General features: G+C 42.9%; 1 protein-coding gene across 1 annotated transcript in view; it reads right to left on the bottom strand.

Annotated features, from left to right (window-relative positions):
* The window catches only part of necab3 (N-terminal EF-hand calcium binding protein 3), a gene marked incomplete at its 5' end in the record, with an annotated part of 49,519 nt that overhangs the window by 17,151 nt on the left and 8,253 nt on the right, over positions 1-24,115 (bottom strand). Inside the window, 5 exon segments of the mRNA XM_083660789.1 lie at positions 1,761-1,901; positions 3,982-4,079; positions 7,594-7,619; positions 12,528-12,636; positions 21,919-21,943. Of these exon segments, the coding sequence (XP_083516915.1) occupies positions 1,761-1,901; positions 3,982-4,079; positions 7,594-7,619; positions 12,528-12,636; positions 21,919-21,943 (399 nt within the window).

Here is a 24,115-nt window from a genome sequence, read left to right as displayed (position 1 = left end):
AAGCGCACCAGGGCACCCACATCAATTTTCTGGAACTCATGGCAGTTTTTCTCCCTCTGAAACACTTCCTCACATTCCTCCAGGGACACCACGTTCTGGTGAGGTTGGACAGCGCAACAACAGTGGCGTACACAAAGCACCAAGGCGGCCTGCGCTCACTAAAGCTGCACATGTTGGCTTGCAAACTGATCCTTTGGGGCAGTGCACACTTCCTCTCCCTGAGGGCAACCGAACGCACGTACCGGGGATCCTGAACACGGGTGCGCACCTGATGTCGAGGGGCGGGCCGGTTTACGGGGAGTGACATCTCCACCCCCCAAGTCGTGGAGCAGATATGGTCATGCTATGGTAGGGCCATTAGTGGACCTATTTGCGATGAGGGAGAACACATAATGCGAGTTGTTCTTCTCCCTCAGCAGGGATGCACCCCTGAGCATAGAGGCACTAGCGCACGCCTGGCTGCACGAGCTGCTGCACGCGTTCTCCCCACTGTTGCTGATTCCTCCTACTCTGTCGGGCACACAGTGGGGCCCAGTGAGTTATTATTATTATTCATAAAACCGTGGTAATATTCATAACCTTATGTTTTATTTCTCAATGTAATACTTTAAAAACTACAAGGGCAATTGCAGAGGGCAGACCTCCGCCAAGGTTCATGCTATATTGTTTGTTCGTGAGGCTTAACCCATTGATACCTGATGCAGCATTTGCGTGTATATCCCTCACTTGTGTGTGTATCCCTTTAAGACCACGAACCGCGTGACGCTGCATCAGGTATCAATGGGTTAAAAATGTAATGGGGTCTTCCTTAGCCCATGCTAGACCCTTCTGTGAAGTTTCATGAAAGTTGTGCGAGCTGTTTTGCCGTAATGCTGCTGACAAACAGCACTGAAAACATAACCTCTTTGGTAATAATAGTTTAGTTTTGCAATAGTATTGAATGAATGAAGAATGGCTATATTATAGTCATTCACCAAAACAACTAAAAAAGAGGTGAATAAGAGGTGTTGGGAACAATGCTCAGCTAAGCCAGCAGAAGAAAAGATACAAGAGACACACACACACGCAGCCACACTGCTCGCGCGCGCACACACACACACACAGACACAGACACACACCCACACGCGCACACACACACACACACACACACACACACACACACAGACACAGACACACACCCACGCACGCGCACGCACACACACACACACACACACACACACACACACACACACACACACACACACACACACACACACACACACACACACACACACACACACACACACACACACACACACACACACACACACACACACACACACACACACACACACACACACACACACACACAGTTCCTAATAGGCAGCCAGCCAGGCCCTGTCTCCTCATTTCAACTCGTTTTTCAGTCAGTAAAAAGTCTTGCCAGGCTAGTTTATCCTGCATTTTGAGTGTAATTGCAGGAAAAAGAGGCATCGGAATACAATCTCAAACCGAATGGAGAAACTCACTTCACTATAATGAGACAGGACCGCTCCCATTCACAGCCCTTCCCCCCCTGGGAAATATGATAGTGACTGTGAAAATATTACAATAACATCAAATATCCTGTATAGTATAGTATTGTACAGTACAGTATAAAATAATATAATATAGTATATTTATAGTACAGTAAGTACAGTAAGTCTATAGAATATTGTGGTTTTTTTATGATATTATGAGCTGATAGCGTGTTGATATGTAACAGAGTGATGGTGCGGTACTGACGGAGCGGGGCTGCTCTGCTCCTCCACAGCCTCCATGGCGCACTGGAGGGACCGCTGGAGCGACAGCAGCTGACTGGACGTCTCTCTCAGCATGAAGCGGGTGACAAACTGACCCAGCACACTGGCACCCTGGTACTCCTGAGAGAGAGAGAGACAGAGAGAGAGAGAGAGAGAGAGAGAGAGAGAGAGAGAGAGAGAGAGAGAGAGAGAGAGAGAGAGAGAGAGAGGGGTAAAATGGACAACACACAAAGAGAAAGAGAAAAGCAACAAGAAAGAGAGAGCATAACAGACAGACAGAGAGAGAGAGAGTGAATGAGCCATGATTTGATAACGCCTCCCAAACACAATTACAGCCACTTGTGATGTGTGACAGCTGCACAAACAAATGGGATAATTACTTTGTTGAGCATGTGCATCATTTAACACCGCAAATCCAAATTTCAAGGTGGGAGGATTTAACTAGGAGAGACACTATAGATGCTCAAGTCCCCAAAACATGAATATGATGAAGCATTCTCACAGCTCTTTGTCAAAACGTATAATGACAACTAGCCTCTCCTGGGATTAGCAGTCCGGAACACTTGTGACAGACCACAGCTGCTAACTAGAGGCACAAGCCTCTCTATGGATTCCCCCGTTTGACAGCTTGAGCCAGAACAAGGTGCTCTAATTAAGACAGGAGGCTACATTCTTCAACAGGCATTTTCACCTTCTCCTCTAACAAATATTGCTGCTTTCTATTTAAGCAACATCACAACGAGAGAGGGAGTAAATGGTAAATGGACTGCATTTATATCGCGCTTTTATCTAAAGCGCTCTACAATGTGCCGACATTCAGCCATTCACACACCGAAGGCGGCAAGCTGCCACGCAGGGTGCTCGCACAGCCATCGGGCGCAATTTGGGGTTCGGTGTCTTACCCAAGGACACCTCGACATACGGACCGGAGGAGCCGGGGATCGAACCACCGACCTTCTGATTGGTGGACGACCCCGCTCTACCTGACTCCTGAGCCACAGCAGCCCCCCAGGGAGGGATGTAATACTCTAATATCATCGCGGCTGTGATTCGGTCGCCGTGACGATATTAAGAGTATAACAACACGACCTCGAGTGTGATATTGCTTTTATAAAACGATTGTAGAGCATAACCAAAGTTATTCATCAAGTAATAATAGCATTCTTTCAAGTAATTTGCGACAACAGATGATTAACAGATGACAAATATCATGATGTACAGTAGATAGATTCAAATAACTACCGTCTGTTATGTGATTCGTGATTGTTAAACACACTTGCAACATCTAGTAAATAGTTCCCTGTATTAGTTACAGGATTTCAGATACTGTGTCCACCTGCAGAGCTAAAATGTCTAAAATGAGCCAGTTAATGAATAGCTGCTGTGCAGCACCAACACAGCTGTTGATTATTCTAATGACAGCAGACTCTGTTCATATCAATCTGTGGCATAAAAAACAGCATAATATGATGGTAAGTAATGGAAATGTGCATGACCAAAAGTGCACCAGACCTCAGACTTATGAGACTCGCGGTGCCCGATTTTGACTCCATCTTCACATTCATAGGCATGAATCAGCAGTAAGTGCATTTGTAGCACCAAACCTGTGTGTGTGTGTGTGTGTGTGTGTGTGTGTGTGTGTGTACCTGTTTGAACACCTTTATGTCTTTATGTTTTCAGTCTGCATGGATCGTTATACAAGATGTTGCCAAGGAATGATGAATGATGGAGGTATTCAAATACAAAAAGCAACATACAACATAACCTTGAAACAACATAGCCAGCCTTTAACAACACATTATGTAATAACACTGTATTATGTAATAAGATGACAAAATGTAATACATTTTTACTTCAATATGTAATACCCACGCTTTGTAATCATCTGCCACATTTTGTAATACACAGCTGGAACACAATATGTTATAAATTACCCTGCATTTTGTAACAACTTGTTACATATTGCGGTGGTTATTATAAAATGTGGGAGTTGCACTTAGTTTTTTTAACAATGGTTATTTTGTATTAACCACCGCAATATGTAATAATTTACTACAAACTAAAATGTATTACAAAATGCGGCAGATTATGACAAAATGCGGGTGTTATTACATAATGAAGTGAAAATTGCATTTTGCCATGTTATTACGGTACATAATGCGGTGTTACAAAGCCTTTATGCTTTCTGCTGGAAGCTTACCTCTTTAGTTTTATCCATCGCCTTTAAAATAACAACATTCAGGGTCTCTAGTGCTGAAAGGACATTGAGATACTCCCCCAGGTGCTGAGAAAAATATTCTAATGGGAGACAGAAGACAAGCTGTCAATGATATCATCATAACACTGTCATAACAATCAAAGGTTTTCCTCCATTCTGGCAAACTTAAGCCACAATTTAAAACTACGGTAGGTGAAAAACACTTTTGAATGTTGCCAGGAAAAATTACAACAAGAAGATTGTGACAATGGATATACACTATCAATCAAAGATTTGGACACACCTTGGGGTCTCATTTATCAATATGTGCCTAAAAACTAGTCCAGCAGCTGTCTACTGCAATCCATGTTTCACAATCTAGCGTCGTCTTGCAAAGGTATTCCACGCATAACAGTGACGTAAACAAAATAATTACATAATGGTTCTAAAGTAAACAAGACAATTTACAGTAAGCCAAACACGTAAGTCAATTCTGACCCATGGACCTTTTTCACAGCCGCCATTTTGTGTCTAAAAGTCAGGGTAACACAGGTGACTAATTAGGGCCCCAGCACTGGAACACCTACATGGACTGGGAGTTGGAAGCCCTAATTAATATTTTGGTGCACCTGTGTTACTTCCTGCACTTTAGACACAAAATGGCTGCTGTGAAAAAGGCCTATTGCTTAAGCACATTTTGGGAGACAAGACACCTGCTGCAGGCAATTACCCCATTATCAACCACAGTCCAACTGGGACATTCTGCATGTGGATCCGCCTCAATCCAACCATAAATGGCCTATGCCAATTACCATAATGACACATATAAATGAGCCTGATTATCAATTTAACGGGGAAAAAGCGCAGTCACTGGATAGGTTAGTCATCCTTTTAGTTAGTCCTTAGTATTGTAGGGATCCTAAGCACAGCTTGATAAACGAAACCTCTGATTTGATGTGCTGTTTTTTTCATTATTTTAAAGGTTAAAGCTGGTGTTTTTTAATGCTGTGTTTTTCATTATCTTAAAGGTTAAGGCTGGTGTGTTTTTAATGCATTGCTTACCGTCAACAAATGAAATCAACAATGTCTTATGAGATCATAAATATGTCTACAGGCCAGCTTATTAAGGAGTTTGAGGAAAAAGTGGGCTGGCACGCTGCATCGTGACAATTATGCTGCCCAGAGCAACGACGTGGCTCTGTGACCTTTAGTTTCTTTTATACAATGAAATGTAGAGAAATGGAATGTCTTTAAAATGCAAATACATGCTCTGTGCTGAAAAGTGAACAAAATCATGTTTTCACACCACAAAAGGATTATGTGAAGGAGACATGACTAGAACAAGAGAGTAGCTTGACTTTGAAGTAGTGCCGAGCAAAGTCAAGTACGGTAAGGGCATTGTGCTCGGGGGGGTTTAGTTTTATTTCTAAGCAATTGTTCTTCGACTTCTTTTTTAACTATGACCAAAATGGTATGCGTACTGTAACTAACAATAACTAAATGGTTTTCTTGACTAAACGTAATCACATTCCATGTGACAAACAGGTGAACGGGGCGTATACAATGCTATTTGTTACATAATCCAATTACTGAATGTCATGTTCACATACTGTAATTGTGTCCACAAAATGTAATCGACATTTCAGAGTTCTGTTCACGTCATGGTATTTTATCAGACTGCTGTTTACGATATTAGGTGCTTTGTACCCTTTGTAAGCTACTGTTGTTGATGTTGACAGGTGCATTAGAGACACATTTGTAGCCTATAAAACAAACTCCCACATGCTGCCATATTTATTGTTACACCTGACTGAGACAGTAAATGTTTTTACTTGGGCGCTGAGCCAGAGGCCCTGCCGGGGTCATAAGATGTAAAAGTCAGTCAGTCAGTCATGGACGTTTAGTGAGTTTAGTGGTTAAAGGGATATAGCTAGGGATAGAAAGGTGCTAGAGAGTCAGGATTCGAGGGGTGGGTAGATTAGTGGCTAGGGGGAGATGGTTGGTGTTGTGGGGGCAGGGGGTAAGGGAAAAGTGGTGCTGTGGTTTAAAAGGTTTGCGCTTGTTCAATAAAATGTTTGGAATACATTATGATTAGGACATTAGCTGTGTCGTGGGATTTTTTTAAGCAAGTTGTATTATCATAATCAGAAAAGAACAGAATGGCTTAAGTATCAGCCAAAGATGTTCTTTGACACATGGGTAGCAAATTGATCCAAGGTTGACGGATGGAAAAAGAAACAAAAAATGTCTTACACACCTTTTACTTGAATTCAAGTATTTACTAGGGCATTCACAGACTAGTCGACTAGTCGACTAGTAAAACCACTACCGTAGTCGACACTGTGCTTAGTAGTCGACTAGTCGTTTTAGAAAAAAAAAAGAAGAAAAAAAAATAATTAATCTTTAAGAAAGAACATGAGGTATTTACACGACATACATGGACTATCATATCCCATATCCCATATCCCCCACAAAGAACATCAAAACACAACAAAACAAAACAAGAAAACTGCATAAGATACACAATAATCCAAGAACAAACAAGACTATTGGACAAACAACCAAACAAAAACAATGCATTCAAAGTAAATACATAGATCTTGCCCTGTTGGCAGCTAGGAAATGCATAGCTTTAAATTGGAAAGCATCCAATCCCCCAGCTGTAGTTCACTGGTGGAATGAACTCTCAAGCTACCTTGATACCTTGATGTTGGATAACATTTACTACAAGAGCAAAGGCAGATTCTTAGACATCCCCAAAATATGGCAACCACATACAGAGTTTGACTTTAAGAACTTTTTACCCCAGTGTCATTAGGCTTATCAGGATAGGAGCTGAATGCATTGTTTTTGTTTGGTTGTTTGTCCAATAGTCTTGTTTGTTCTTGGATTATTGTGTATCTTAATGCAGTTTTCTTGTTTTGTTTTGTTGTGTTTTGATGTTCTTTGTGGGGGATATGGGATATGGGATATGATAGTCCATGTATGTCGTGTAAATACCTCATGTTCTTTCTTAAAGATTAAAAAAAAATATATATATATATATATTATTATTATTTTTAAACGGTTAGTCGACTAGTCGACTACCTTTAGGGACGACTAGTCGACTAGTAAAATTCACTAGTCGTGAATGCCCTAGTATTTACCCCAACATCAATTCTGAACTGTTTTTAGTCCAACACTGACTCCTAACCCTTCCTCCAAAAGTTGCTCATGCATCATCACTGCCTTGAGGCAAAGCAGAGACTGATATAATGGTCAGTGAACTACATCTGAGATGAAAGGGATGCGCAGTGATGGAAGACGGAAGAGATGCCATTGGCACTCAATAAATTATGCATAAGTTTTATTCTGGGTACTCCCGGTATTTACAGGTCTCTGTCCTATTTCTTCACTTCATTCAGGCCTTCTGACACCCACTTAAATATTAAGTTGAATTTCAAAAATAGGGCAACAGGTCTATGAAATGTGTATTTTCATAGTTAAAGATTAAAGACAGTGGTGCAGGGGGATGGTTGCGGTGTTGGTAGTGATGATGATGACGATGACAATGTTATCTTTTCACCCATAAAAATAATATTTTTTGCTACCATCACAAAGCGCTCTCACACTCACCTGATAGCTTGTCAGTGTCTAGATTGCTGCAGCGCGGAGCAGAAGAGGAGGTGTGGAGCAGAAGAGGAGGTGTGGAGCAGAAGAGGAGGTGTGGAGCAGAAGAGGAGGTGTGGAGCAGAAGAGGAGGTGTGGAGAGGAGGTGTGGAGCAGAAGAGGAGGTGTGGAGCAGAAGAGGAGGTGTGGAGCAGAAGAGGAGGTGTGGAGCAGAAGAGGAGGTGTGGAGCAGAAGAGGAGGTGTGGAGCAGAAGAGGAGGTGTGGAGCAGAAGAGGAGGTGTGGAGCAGAAGAGGAGGTGTGGAGCAGAAGAGGGGGCGTGGAGCAGAAGAGGAGGTGTGGAGCAGAAGAGGAGGTGTGGAGCAGAAGAGGAGGAGCAGAAGAGGAGGTGTGGAGCAGAAGAGGAGGTGTGGAGCAGAAGAGGAGGTGTGGAGCAGAAGAGGAGGTGTGGAGCAGAAGAGGAGGTGTGGAGCAGAAGAGGAGGTGTGGAGCAGAAGAGGGGGCGCAGAGCAGAAGAGGAGGTGTGGAGCAGAAGAGGAGGTGTGGAGCAGAAGAGGAGGTGTGGAGCAGAAGAGGAGGTGTGGAGCAGAAGAGGAGGAGCAGAAGAGGAGGTGTGGAGCAGAAGAGGAGGTGTGGAGCAGAAGAGGAGGTGTGGAGCAGAAGAGGAGGGGTGGAACAGAAGAGGAGGAGCAGAAGAGGAGGTGTGGAGCAGAAGAGGAGGTGTGGAGCAGAAGAGGAGGTGTGGAGCAGAAGAGGAGGTGTGGAGCAGAAGAGGAGGTGTGGAGCAGAAGAGGAGGTGTGGAGCAGAAGAGGAGGGGTGGAACAGAAGAGGAGGAGCAGAAGAGGAGGTGTGGAGCAGAAGAGGAGGTGTGGAGCAGAAGAGGAGGTGTGGAGCAGAAGAGGAGGTGTGGAGCAGAAGAGGAGGTGTGGAGCAGAAGAGGAGGGGTGGAACAGAAGAGGAGGTGTGGAGCAGAAGAGGAGGTGTGGAGCAGAAGAGGAGGTGTGGAGCAGAAGAGGAGGTGTGGAGCAGAAGAGGGGGCGCAGAGCAGAAGAGGAGGTGTGGAGCAGAAGAGGGGGCGCAGAGCAGAAGAGGAGGGAAATGGGGAAGAGATGGCGAGAGTAAATTGTTGGGGAAAATTCAAAGATGTGCTGCTCTCTTAATTAATTTGTGCAACAGAGGTTGTGTCGCTCAGAACTAGAATTCCAGTCTTAGCCAAGGATATGCAAAATAAGAATCATAAACCTTAAAAAAACGTAACCCCTCTTCATCAAATTGTACTCCTACACAAATGACTGTTCTGCACTTAACTAGCACACATGAACATGAATATGCATGTCAAGCCACTTCTGCTAGCCCCCCTTTTGAACCTGCATTTGTTTTGTAAAACACAACAAAACAAAACAAAACAAAACAAAACAAAACAAACAAACAAACAAACAAAAAACATTCAAATCAAATTGCCTTTTTGTTTACCAGCCATGAATAACTGGGAGGCTAAATTGTCCTCAGTGATACTTAATATTTGATAGGATGGTAGGGCCATTATTACTGTATAAGAGTTCCCCTGTTGCTTTAATGGCTTTGTACAGGTCATTTCCACTGTCAGCTGAAGACCATATAAGCTGCTTAATGACTTGTGCTATGAGAACGAGCACACAGCGTCCATTGGCCAATGACCCAAGGCTTTCTTTCATCAGTTGGCTCCTGATGGGAAATTTGCATTTTAACAGTATTTTTTCCACTTCACTGAAACTTTTTTGTTCTGACAAAAGGGGTAAACTACTCTCTCATTTATGTGATTCTTTAGTATAATCACCAAAGTCCAGCTTTGGGAAATGCTTCTGGTTGATAAGTGATAGCTATTAATGTTATAGATTTAAGATTGGGAATGAAGGACATGTTGCCTTGTGGTATTTTAAAGTATGCAAATCAGAGTTCAGTTCAGGCCAACTGCCACAAGATATAAAATAAGAGGGAAAAAGAAGTAGGGATGAAATGTTATTGTAGCCATTAGCTAAAAACCAACTGGGCAACAGGGTGCTAACAAACTGAATCTCCTCTGTGGAGTAATTCAGGATTAGGTAAATTAATTCACTATCTCAATATGTTTGTATATACTGTATGTAGGCCTATATACAATGTAGAAACATACATGTATACATGTATGTATACTGTATGTACTGTGTGTGTGTGTGTGTGTGTGTGTGTGTGTGTGTGTGTGTGTGTGTGTGTGTGTGTGTGTGTGTGTGTGTGTGTGTGTGTGTGTGTGTGTGTGAGAGAGAGAGAGAGAGAGAGAGAGTTTGTTTCTGCTCACTGCCAGGTGTACACAACTGTCTGTTTATCCCCTGTGAGTGACTTCTTGTGAGAGTGTGTGTTGGAACAATCACAACAAATTCATTATTTCACCAGAGGGCTGTACCACGAATGTTGGGTAAGCAGATCCAGGATCTGTCCCTTGATCTGGTTTGGCTAAACCAGATCATTGCTATCTGCTAGAGTGGCTGTGACAGCCAGGATATCCAAGCTAACAACCTTCGTCAATTTCTAAAATTAGATCCTTTTTATCCTTAGAGGACTTGCAAAGAGTTGTCTATGCTTTTATTTTCTCTCGCTTAGACTATTGTAATGCCCTCCATCGCCTTCAACTTGTTCAAAATGCTGCTGCTAGGCTTTTCACTGGTTAAAAAAACAAAAACAAGAACATACTGGATAACACCAATTCTGCCCTCCCTGCATTGGCTCCCAGTTCCTTTTCGTATTGATTTTTAAATTGTATTGTTCGACCTTCAAGGCCTTACATGACCTGGCCCCTAGCTACATTAGACACTTGCTAATCCCCTATGTGGCCGGGGGCGCCCTCTAGGGTTCAGCTGGTGACCCAGGGCAATCGTGCCTTTGCAGTCTGGGCCCCCACACTCTGGAACGACTTACCTGTCAACGTCTGCTAAATCTGTCACTTTGAAATCCCTGCTTAGAACAGTATTTTTGTTAGAAAAGCTTTTTATCTCTGTATGACTTTTGTTTTATTCTGCGGTTCTGTATGCATTGTTTTATGTGTATTCTTATTGTTTGTTGTTTACTGTATTTTGTGTGAAGCACTTTGTAACTTTATTAAGAAAAGTGCTATACAAAATAAATACATCAAGAAGACTCGCTCATAGACTTCTAGTGCTGGTACTACTGTGAATGCGTCCATTTTGGCAAAAACAGCTCGGTAGCCATAGAGTTAAGCCTAAGAAAGTAAGTATAAATCTCTAATCTGCCAAAGGCAATAAAGCCAGCTGAGTAAAGGGATGGAACTTTAAACCTGGTGAGAAATGGTTCGGGAAGAACAAGCTGCATTTTGAAGTGGATTTTTCTTGTCGCTGCACTGGACTTAACATTCTCTGCAGACCAGTGAGTTTCTACAATGGCCCTGAGGCTGATTTCTTTGATTGCAATGTTGGAGTAGGAGGTTTTGAAGTGCCTGGTGGAATCCACAGTATTCCATGTCAAAAGGGACGGAGAAAAAACATGAGTGAAACTGCTTGAATGTCATTGATTGATTGCATGGCTCATTTGAAGTGAAATCAGCCTTCCAGCTGCATGGTCTTTACCCAGTGACTGATGGCTTTAAACAATCGAACACATTTATTCTTCCTTCAAATTCCAATACCTTGCATTACAGTCTTTTGTTTTGATACATGTGGTGTGTTGTGTTGCAATATTCAATAACACTTTCTAGTATATTACTAGGTTTGTCAGGACTGATGTAGTAACAAGTGAGGTTTTAAGACTAAATTTCAAGCATGAAGACCATTATCTGCAGCAAATGCCCACTTCGGGTTATATCACCCCCATGCTCTGTGATGTCATCTGTGATGTCATCGGTGATGTCATCGGTGACGTCATACTTGCTGCTGTGATGTCATCTGTGATGTCATACATACCAAAGTATAAATAAGCGATGTTTCAATCTATCGCTCTCTCTGGCTCAAGCCATTCATTTCCCTCCAACCACCTAAGCCAGTGGTAATCGACCTTTTACCTACTCAAGAGCCACATTGACCAAAAAAGTCCCTTTCCTCCCATTATTTATTGTTAGATGTTTAGTTATTTATTTATTCTAAGTAGGACTTAAAAGATCCACAACTACCCATAAAGGAGCCGCATGTGGCTCTAGAGCCTCGCGTTGAGTATCACTGACCTAAGCCTTTCAGCGTATTAGAGGCCCTGACAGTGTTTTACTGTGTATACTCTCCTATGCTCTCCTATGGCTGTCACCCACAGTTGCTGTGATCTTCATCGCTGAAGCAGTTGTTTCGCCCCCACCTCCACCCCTGCCACCACCAACGTCATGACATGACTCCCGAAGAATTCGCTATGGGGGGGGATTATCGATCCTATACATCCCTGACACCCTCCTCTCTCATCGCAAGTCAGACGCCATGGAGTCGCCACCTTACTTCAATCATGAGAGACCAGCAAGAAGGTTCAATAAACTTTAATGAGCAAATAGACACATTAAGTTTGGCGTCTGACTCCATGACATGATGACGCTCCTCTATTATTGTCTATTTGTTCATTAAAGTTTATTGAACCTTCTTACTGGTCTCTCATGATTGAAATAAATATTTAAGGCAATGCACTAAACATAAAAACATAAAACATATTAATATTTAGAAACAATCAACAGCTAAGTATTACAATTATTTTACACATTGCTGATGGGTAACATTATGCTCAAATTCCATTTAACTGTGTATGCACGGCAAATAAAACTGTGGAAGACATACGGTTAAACAGTATCCAATTCTACAGGATTCACAATTACCAGTACACAGGATCTGAAGTATAGCCTTTCAGTTTTTAATCTAAGCCGAGCATTTACATATCGAGCATTTTCATAATTCAATAGAAGGTTGCACTAAAGCAGAGGCCAGTTTCTGAAAGGAACCTACTTGTTGTGCCGTCCATCTATGGAGTAGAAAAGCTCCTGTAGCTCTTCAGTAGTCAGGATACCATCTGCAAAGTAAGCATTGAACTCTTCAAAGGACAGCTTGCCATCATCTGAAACACAAAGGAAAGCATAGTAGACCATATTACAAAGAGAATAAAGTATTAGCAGCACCAACAGTGTTGGTTTGTCATTCATTTCATCCTTCTTTCTTTCAAGACACTTTTCCAGGGGATTCAGAAGAATACTCAATGAGTTATTGACAGGAATATTCACGCAAAAAATATGAATATGACAATCACAGTGTGTCCTGTCTGATTGTTTTCCAACAGCACCAATAACCATATTGGACATCTAACTTTTTGAGGTGGTGGAGTATCAACCTTTATTTAGTTCTTGGAAGACAGACTGAGGGTGTGAGACCCTCTTTTCCAGTGGTGTCGAGATGACAAAGAAGACATCACAAATAACATGAAATAGGGGAATTAATGAATAAATGAATAAATAAGCAACTAAACAAACAAAAAAGACAATTCAAAAGGAGAATCGCACAGATCGGTCGATCCTCACCACCATTTTAAACGGGTACAATTCAGTTGTTCTGAATGCCTTGGCTATGCAGAGACTGTGAGTGAGCACAGTGTGTTGTGACAGGCTGTGCAAAAAAAAAAAAATCAATAGCGGAAGATAAATAGCTTGGTTCCTCAAAGTTGTGATCTGTGAAGGAGTGTTGCTTCCTAAAGCCTATATTAATCTATATTAATCTGTCTACTGGCAGAGATGACACGTATTAATATTAATCAGCAGCTAGCCTGCCAGAAAGAGAGACAGCTATTAAAAGAGTGCAGAACCAACAGACAGACAGACAGACAGACAGACCAACAGATGGATACATACATACATGTACAGTAGGTGTGTGGGAAGAACATTTCAGAGCCATGACAGACAGACAGACAGACAGACAGACAGACAGACAGACAGGCAGACAGACAGACAGACAGACAGACAGGCAGACAGGCAGACAGACAGACAGACAGACAGACAGACAGACAGACAGGCAGACAGACAGACAGACAGACAGACAGACAGACAGACAGACAGACAGACAGACAGACAGACAGACAGACAGACAGACAGACGAATACTGGGGACTCTGTTACTCAGTCAAAGAGACAGGAATGAGATGATGGAGCCAATATGGGCACACAGACAGATGAGGGTATTATTCTGGAGTATATGTTGAGTCAGGCAAACAGACTGAGATAGAAAGTCAGACGGCTACATAGACAAACTGAAAGCCATCCAGCCATGTCATTATTACATCCATAAAAACTACCACCGGTGATGTTGTATTTGGCTTCGCCCAGACCATTGCTAACAAAGAGCAAACTCTCTCCTCCAAACACCTCATAAACCCCAGCATCATAACCCCCCACTGAGCAATGTGCTCAAATATTATTACCCCATGTCTCAACAAAGACCAGGTAAAAATGACAACAATTTAGCATGCCATGGGAGTTCCAGTTGGCCAATTTAGCAGAGCCCGGGAACTCAAGGGCGCGTTTGGAGACCATCTGTTTATCCGCAGCCTCTGTGACACACGGCTCATTATCATCCCTGACCAGAATGAGTAATGCACTGCCCAGACCGGCCCCCAGGTGGCCCCTTGCCACCTCTGCCCACCTCTTCTTCTCCCTCTCATTTTCTGTTTCTTTTCCACCACCACTTTACAGCAAAAGGCTAATGAGAAACAGCAAGCTGACAACTGGACTTTAAACACGTGCTCTGTGATCATTCAAAAATAAGGGGGAGGGGAGCTTGCTTCTCTTTGTGAGGGAGATTCTGCATGATTAGGGCTATCTTTGCCAAGCTGTAGGTTATCTGATTCAGTTTGTCTGTCACAGAAACAAAGAAAAGTGGAATCTGGAAAGGACTGTACACACCACAGAAAATAATGATCTTATCAAACACAAATGAACACACATTTTACATTGAGGACATTTTTGGGAAGCTGTATGCCTCGATCGGTTCATGCAGGCGTTTTTTTTGTATTTTGGAGCCTGCAGCTACTTTGTGGATCAGACACCAAACTGACCCCTCCCACATGTCTCTTTCATCCTCTCAAAGGCCTGTGTTTGGAAAGCCTCGTGTCTAAAGGGCTGTAGCTCAGGAGGTTAGAGCGGGTCGTCCACTAATCGCTTTGGATAAAAGAGGTCGGTGGTTCAATTCCCGCCTCCTCCAGTCTGCATGTCGAAGTGCACGTCCTTGGGCAAGATGAACCCCAAATTGCTCCCGATGGTGTCCCTGCGTGGTAGCCAGCCTGCCGCCATCGGTGTATGAATGGGTGAATGTACCTACTGATTGTAAAGCGCTTTGGATAAAAGCGATATATAAATGCAGGCCATTTACCATTTAAAGATCGCTACAGTTGGCAGCTGCTTTGCAAGCATGTTCCTCCTGCACTAAAGAAGTTGTTTTTGCCACTGACAGGTTCAGATTATTCCATGACATTATGATAGAGAGATATTTACATTCTGCTTGATCCAAATCTTGTGAGAGTTGCATGGTTGCAGGAAGTCAGCTGTGGTGGCAAGCTGGGAGAAGCCATGTTTGGTTTGGAGTACAGAAAGTGTAGCTTATTGTTATCCGAAAGATTTTGTAAGTTATGGCTGAATATTTAGCTGATTTCGAGAATATGGACAAGGCATCTGAATTCGATGGCTGCCCGTATTTATTTGAGCCTGAGTAACGTTATACGGACAACGCTACAAACTGAAGAACGGGGGCATGGAGAGACAGAGAGGCGCAAGCAACAACCTGCTGCAAGGTAAATACAATCGTACAATCGCTCTCTCTTTTACAATAACAATCTGAGCCTGTGTCGGTTGAAAAAATAAGCTAATTTAGTGGACCTATGTGCACGGCCTGCCGAGGCAGGAGCGGCATCTGCGCAAAGCAGCTGTGATCTTGGTCAATGCTGCACCAATTTAAAAAGATTCTGCTCAAATTAGTTAAACATAAAAAATATGAAAATAGGTCCATGTTGAAAAATACCGAAATTCTCCTTTAACTAGCCTATAAATGGCACATGGCAACTGTCCTGCTTTTAATCTCATCCAGCTAGAGCCATCGACTGATGATCCTGTCAGATGGCATCAGAAGATGCCAAGAAAGAACACTCAAATGGGGGAAATGAAGCCAGGCAGTGAGAGAGAGGGGAAGAAGGGGCAGATTTGTTGTCTGTCGGCCAAAAACTCAAAATGACTCTTCAATTCTAACCGTAGCAATGTCTGAAAGAAGAACCTCATTTGTAAAAATAGAAGCTGTCATTTGGACTGAGCTTTGTTCAATATTTTTACTGAACAGTTGCTAGAGTTCTATAACAAACATCTGAAAAGTATGAAATCCATATTAATGATTGACAGTTATTGATTACTTCATGTATGGTGGAAACTATGGGCTAAACAAATCCCAGTATTCAATGATAACACAATGCACCTTTCTAGGTATTTTACAAAAGTGCTGCCACAGAACTTCCATGCAGGACAGGTGGTTTCCCTGCACCGGCGTGGCTGCGGCTGGCTTGCTGAGGGAAGCTAAGCGGGGCTAAACTCTAGCCCTTGGATGGGAGACAGGTGCTAGAAGTGGTGTTGGAGGACCACTAGGAGGTGCTCTTCCCTCTGGTCTCATGAATAATATCCCCCATTCCCAATGCCCCAGGGCAGAGACAGGGACTCTGTCCTGTGAGTGAGAACCATCCTTCGGATGAGACGTTAAACCGAGGTCCTGACTCTTTGTGGTCATCGAGGATCCCATGAGGTGTGACCCCGGTGCCCTGGATGCCCTGGCTAAATTCCCACACAGGCCTTCCTTCAATCATGGCCACCTAATCATCCCTCAATATCAATTCAGTCCTCAACTCTCCGCCGTGACAGCTGATGTGTGGTGAGCGTTCTGGCACAAACTGGCTGCTGTGCATCACCCAGGTGGGTGCTACACATCATCGGTGGTGGATGAGTTGAGTCCCCCCCTCCTCCCTCCTTATGTGAAGCACTTTGAGTATTTAGAAAGCACTATATAAATGCAAGCAATTAATTTAAAACTGCTTCATTAGCTCATGCTATGTGCCTGCTGCGGGAGCGTGCCTATGTTCCCACAGCCCTATGTTCCCACAGCCCTTTCTTGACTATTTTATAGAGCAGCAACGCGTTGAAAATAGAACAGTGGCGTAAAATAGAGCAGCGCGTGTGCTGCGCGTTGCATGCTGACAAGCCACGGCCGGTGTGAGACTTTACATTAAATATAATTGAATCTAAAAGGCGCGGCGCGTTTTTTTGCGCGACATACATGTTCGGTGTATTTTGGCCTTAAGGAGCTAAGTTTAGCAAAGGACGTGTCAAAATTATGCCAGAGAACAGCACATGTCCACAAGCCAGGGCTACTAGCAAACAATCAAAATAAGATTAATTTTTTATTTATTTAAATAAATAAAAATATTGCACTATTTATGCAGTTAACTCAACCTTTATTGCACTATTTATGCAGTTCACTCAACATTTTTGTGCCAGGAACAGGCAATCTGCAAGTGCTGTCCTTTGAAGACTATTTCAAGATTTATATTTCTGGCGCCAGCAACGCCAATGGATCTTTTCTCCTCTCGTTTCATGACGGTGGAAACAGAAATTCTGAACAACTAAAACCTTTCCTCCACGGTTTCCAGGGATCAAGCTTCCATGAATAGCAGCCATCTGAGCAAACACTGTGGACCACTCAGCACCAATGGGGCATGGCCGCGAATTACGATCAAAATATAAGGGGGTCGTCGGAACTACACCTCTCCACCAAATATCGTGAAAATCCGTGCTGTAGTATTTACGAAAATGTGCATTTGGTTTTTCAAACTGTCGCAATAGAAACAACTATGGACGGATCGTGATCAACACAAAAGTGTTCCACGCAACACGCCTTCACCAAATTTGGTGCAAATTGGAACATTCTGCATCGAAACGTTTAGATCACATTGTGTTTTGTTATTTTTTGTGGTTTTTTGTCTCTTTGACCTTACTCAGTCATTCGTAGTGATGCATTGTGTAAGTTGGATTGTGAATGCCTTTTTGATTCTTCATTAATACAATAAAATAAAATTAAAAATTAAAATGCACACAGACAAAGAGTAAGTAAATCTTAGTAAACGTGGGAACATTATGAGAACTAGTGCAAACCACTTCTTGTAGTTTAGGGGGCTGGGGCCAAATCTGATATGGATGAATTGCTAACTAGTGCTAGTCATATTGTGTATTTTTTCATGATCATGTGTATTCTTGCATGATCAAAGGCACACAAAACTTTGAGACTGGTGTGGTTGTGCAACAAGACTATTGTTGGGAAATGTGGGAACACAGGGCCTTATTTTGGAAGAAAAAAAAATCTAAGAAATGTGGGAACATAGGGCTGTGGGAACATAGGGCTGAAATCTTAGAAATGTGGGAACATAGGGCTGTGGGAACATTGGGCTGTGGGAACATAGGGGTGACCCCCCTGCTGCACATCACATAGACAGATAAGACAGAAGCCAGGCAGGGCTTCTGTCCTTGGTGCCCACAGACTTCCTTCAGCTTAATTACTGAAAAACAACAACAGTTAAACAAAACCTCACAGCATCTCTCTGTGCTTTGTAGTGAAATCAACAGTAGCATGGGAGCACGATAGCGACACAGCTTCAGAGATAGCAGTGGGTGGAGAAAATCCGAATAGGCTCTTCAACAGCAATTCAGAAAATTACTTTCAAGGTGAGAAAACTGAAGTGTGGGATTGGTACACTAAAGGGTGCTGATTCTCCAACAGCGTATAGTCTCGCTTGGCAGACTATTATCTCCCTGCACCGGGAGAGAGTCTGGCTGCTAATACCTCCACTCTGGGCTAGCGGGGGGGGGGGGGGGGGGGGGGAGGCTCTGTTACCTTTACAACCATCCACCGAAAGTACCAAGCAGGCCTGCCTTAATGCACAATCCAAATCTTCGTCAAAACTTGCCATTTTCAGCGTATAGCAATGAGCTAGCATTGTTGTTGTTGTTTCTTCACAGCGGCGGAGGCATTTGAGATCGACAGATTCGACACGCAGTGAGCGCGGAAAGGAAATCCATAAATGGTTGCAGCCGGTCAGTCGGAGCCGTTCGGAGCCAATGGCAGAGCTTGCAGGGAGCGGAAGGGGATTTTCTTCCACTTGCCGACTGGAATAGTCAGCCAATGGCAGAGCTTATATCAGCAGCCTGCTTCAATGCAGTCAGACCAACAGAGGGATACAGACAGACAGCTCATAAGAGACAAAGATCTTCTCTTGTGTCATTTGAAACACAAGCGAAACAAGACGCTCACAGGACCAGAGTAAACAAGATTGAACCAAATGAGTGAGGAAGTACTGGAAAAATAGGGCAGGAAGTAGGCCACACTTTTATCTCTCCAAAGGTCCCTTTGCTGCTGAGGATCTCCACTCTCCTAAGTGCTTTCTAAATTCCCCAGCAGAAACAACAACAAGCATTACTAAGAGAGTTGGATCTTCATGGTAAATTCTTAAGCACTTTCTACACGGCCAGGCACTACCGTGTGCCCATCCATTACTGATTCTGGTATTCTTAGTATCTGTGCTCTACTTAGAATGTGTTTCAGAAGGCCATCTGTGAGGAAGCCTATGCAACCTGCCTTTTAGCCTCCATATCCCAACATAAGCCTGTAATATGCTGCTTTTAGACCACATGTACCTCTGGTATCTGTGGAAGGATTTGAACCTGCGACTTGGTTTCTGGTCAGAGGTCCGAGGATTCTGGGAAAGAAATTATTGTGTCATGCCAAAATGTCAGAAATGATTGTGTCATGGCAAAATGTCATGAAATTAATGAGCAGTTTGTCCCCAGAAATCATGTTGACTTAATATTGTCAAAATAATGAGCAGTTTGTCCCCAAAGAATAATATTGTTGATGGGAAATTCATGTTGGTATTATAATGTTGGAATATTGAAATGGATGTTCTACTATGATTTCACAACTAACCAATTATAAAAAAAAACAGAAGCCCATTAAGGCTGCCAAGAGTGGGGACAGGATGGGGATGGGTCAAGATGACCTTGACTGAAATGTGCAGAACTGTGTGAAATGGCATGTTTTGGCGTTCTGATTAGCCTATAAAAGTCAACAATTGTGAGACAGCAGGCAGCAGCCCATCCAGGAACTATCTCTGCTCACATCTGTCTTTCACGCCTGTAACCTTCTCTGCAAAAACTTGGAAATAAACCACGGCAAGAACTTCATTCACGCCTGACTTCATCATTTATTTTACCTTTCAATTCTACATTTTCTATTTGCTATTTTATCTTATTTTATCACAAGAAACATTGAATCATATATCCGGAAGAGCTTCTGGCAGAGGCCACGAGCTGAGGCCTTGCCTGCTCGGAGCAACCTGCAAAGCTGAACAGACAATTTCCTTCTACATATCTCCATGTCACTAATGCTCTATGGCTCACTGGTCTTTTCCTCCATATTGAAACGGATGGCAGTCAAGAAGAGAAGTGAGGTTCATGCTGCCAGGTAGTTCAGTGGTAGATTCCCTGCCTACAGTACAACACAAGGGTCGCAGGTTCGTGCCCCATGTTGCCTCCGGCTTGGTCGGGTACTGGAAAAGTCGCAAATATGCCTATGCTTTTTGAACATTGTTTGGTAGCAACAGAGTAATCCACTGGGTGGTGGTGCTTCTTGTTTTATACTGAGACTTCCAGCAACAGGTTGATCCAGTGCCACTCCCAGTCTGTCTCCTGACAAGTAGCTTGTCTCTACATGTATGTTGAGAGATAATAATGCCTACTGTAAGTAGCTAAGACATGAGCAAACTTGTTATAGCGTCCATACAGGCACAATTGTCTGTGTCTGCTGGTGGGAAGCCGGATTAAAGGGTATGTGTACTGGCCGCTGCACTGACGCCTCCTCTGATCAGTCGGGGGCGCCTGTTCGAGGGGAGGGGAACTGGGGTGATCCTCCCACGCGCTACGTCCTGCTGGTGAAGCTCCTCACTGGAGGAAGAGCAATGGATTCAGCACACAGCACAGTATATTTTCTTTCTTTTATTGTTACGGCATCATGTTGACTTCAAGCCTTGATTTAGTAATATATTTGGCTGGATGCCTCAGAACACTTTATCTGCAGCGAGACTCATCGTATTGAAGGTTAAAGGAACACTCCGCCCATTTTCAACCAGCTTTGTATCATTAGAACATTGGTAGTATATCAGAAAACTGTAAATGGTTTTGAAGTCTGTCATTTAATTTGACAGTTATTGAGTGTTAAAGTGTGGACCAGTGACATCACTGGTCCACACTAACTCAAATTAATAACTCATTAACTCAAATCAACTCTCAATAACTGTCAAAACTATTCATCATTCATCTAGTTTGACAGTTATTGAGAGTTGATTTGAGTTAATGAGTTATTAATTTGATTTAATTTGCCAAAAAAAAAAAAAAAAAAAAAAAAAAAAAATTTTTTTGCAGGCCAGGCCAGGCCACTCACTGAACAGCAGGCCAGGCGCCGCCTACTGGTTTACTAGTGGTTTTATTACTTTATTCAGGTTTAAAGTGGGTGCATTCCATTGTAAAATTGGACTTGGCCCAAATTGGGCTTCAAACGGCCCAAATTGGGCTTCAAACGGCCCAAATCTGGCTTTAAACGACCCAAATAGGGCTTCAAACGGCCCAAATCTGGCTTTAAACGACCCAAATAGGGCTTCAAACGGCCCAAATCTGGCTTCAAACGGCCCAAATTGGGCTTCAAACGGCCCAAATTGAGCTTCAAACGCCCCAAATTTTTCGCCGCCGCCCTTCGGACGCCGGCACGCACGACGGCCCATATCGGCCTGGCCTGCTTGGTATCTAATGCCCGGCCTGAATTATGATCCCAGTCCGCCCCTGGTGTGGATGCATGAGGAATGTTTTAAAAAACAGTTGAATTACCTTGTGCTAGCTTGCCAATAAAGCTGTCTTCCTCGTGATTCAAGATGATCAGTGTTCACTTTTGGCAAAGATCTTGGCTCAGCAGCCCACGTACTGTAACCATGACTCATATTCATTTCTAACTGTAGCCAGTCATCTGTGTCTAAACTGACAGAAGTGTGTCTTATTTTGTGTGACACATTCTTCCAGTCGTGGCTCTAATCCAGCATCTCAGCATAATTTTAATTGGGTGGAGAAACTTGTTGGAGCGTGAAGAGAGAAATGCCTTTATCTCTCCTCCCAGTTTGCCTGGGACACCGTCAGTGACAACAGGAAAGATGTGTGTGTGTGGAAACAAGTTCGCATTATGACAAATTAATCACCACTCAATATGTTATGTTCTTACTGTTTACTCACCGTTTTTGTCTGCTCGGCGAAAAATCTGAAGAAAAGAAGAGAAGAGAAGGGAGATGTGGTTATTGCTTCCTTCCAGCCAAGCATCACTGAAGGGATTCTCTCAAGGCAATAAGCAGCGGCAGATCATTAGGAATTAATTAAAATAAATACAGTCACTGTAGGATCTTTGACTCTCTCGATTTTTTTCCATTCATGGTTTAGCTCTAGCCAGAGCCACAGCAGGCTCTCTACAGGGAGACTGGGCTAAAGATGACTCCTCACAATTATAGCTCCGGCTACTTTTCTGATTAGTAGGGCTTTTCACATTGCATTCTCTCCCGGGGTATCTTTTAGGGCTTCACACACACACATTTGTTAACCCAGGTTAACCTAAACCCAGGGCTATATGATTCACACTGCAGTTCTACTGGCCCATGGGTTAGTGGTGGGTGTGGAACATTTGACTAATGTTTACATTCTAGTTAGCTTGGCCCCGTTTCACACTGGCACCTTCTCGCCCCGTGTTTAGACCAAAAGTCAGGGTGGTTAACCTCAAAAAGCCAGGGCTGACCCTGCTCCAGTCCAGACCAGGGTCAGCTAGCCCCAGGCTGTAGTCGGGGTATGGAATGTTCTTCTTCACTCTGGAATGTTCCAAGTTCAAGTGGATCAAGTTCAAGTTTATTTGCCATTGCAATAAAGTTTGGCATTAAAATGCATTGGAACACAACAAAACACAACAAAACACTAGACAGGGTAAGACATGGATACGTTCAGCATGTCGGCACAGTGCATGGTTATAAATGAATAAAAGGTATAAAAAATTATTTTATTTATTTATTTATTTTATATTATTATTTTTGAAAGGCATAATAAGAAGGGCATATGAATAAAAAGCTTTGTGCTGTTCTCTAGGAACCATGCCAGGGTAGCATGTCTGCACAGTGCAAGGTTAGAAGGATAAAAATAATAAAATAGTAAAATAAGGATTCCAGGATTGTGCAAGTGTGAAAGCTTTCTTAGCCTGGTAACAGCTGCCTTAGCCCCAGGCTAAGAGCATCACTTAGCCCCGGCTAAGGTTAGTGTGAAAAGCCCTACTAGTGAGTCCTACAGACTGGAGTATAGCTTGGCCAATGTAGCTGTCTCTGGCAAGCCCAGTCTGGTGGGTGGGTAGTGCTTGGCGGTGATGAGCACTACGCTGATAACAGTAGGCTACAAGACACCTACAAACACGTAACGTTACATCATATCAAACTAAGGAGCACACTGCCGCAAATGCTCACATCCGTCTTCTGTAGGCTATACTATGAATCGGATGATAAGGGAAGGAATAGCACTGCTACGGAACCGGGAAGCCTCTATAGGGACAATGCGCATCACATCACTGCCTCAGCTTCGCCTCCCTCTGGTGGACAGCCAGAAGTACCAAACATACACAAGCAGGACCGTGACACTATATTATGCTAATGCAGAAATGTTGTCTGACTTAGTTATGGCAAGAGAAGAATTTCTGGACCTCAAAACATATACTTAGTCTCGAAGATCCTCTTTCTAAGTTGACTAAAAGTAATTTCCTGATTTTGACAATATTTTGACATAATCTATGCAAATTATGCAAATCAGGAAAAGTTGCATGACTGCACCATGGTAATAGATTAATTTCTGGTCATCACAAACATGGACTTAGACTCTTAGATCACCTCTCTAAGTTAACTAGAAGCGAAATTATAGCCATTTCCAGTTTTTGTCGATTAATTAGCTCATTATGCTAATTACTCAAATTGCTCAACATGCAACTTTTAGCAACCAAGTTTAATTTCATCCACTAGGCCTATAGATGACATTTCAATCATAAAAGTTAATAGGAAACACCATTTCTTGAACCATACTGGGTTCAAGAAATTTCGAGTAGATAATTTTCCACAAGTCAGCTCAAGCTCAAGGTCGCCATTCTGTCCCCTGTCTGTCAACGTCTGTCTCTCTCCAACCTAGTCATGATGATTAATAGCCTATAAGAGCCTGGTCATTTGTAACAACTCCACAAGAAATTCATTATTCTACATTGATTCATCTGTCTAGACTGGGAGACAATTGGAAAGCCGTGTGTGAATTATGTGTTATGTGGTTGAAGACAAAATGCTGCATGATGGAAAGATAATTCTTTATTCTTTATTTCACACACATGAATCTGAAATGTAAGTTGCGAGCAAATGAACGGCCC

The sequence above is a fragment of the Poromitra crassiceps genome (assembly GCF_964638095.1).
Source record: "Poromitra crassiceps genome assembly, chromosome: 25".
NCBI lineage: Eukaryota > Metazoa > Chordata > Actinopteri > Beryciformes > Melamphaidae > Poromitra > Poromitra crassiceps.
This window is presented reverse-complemented; position numbering and strand designations above follow the sequence as displayed.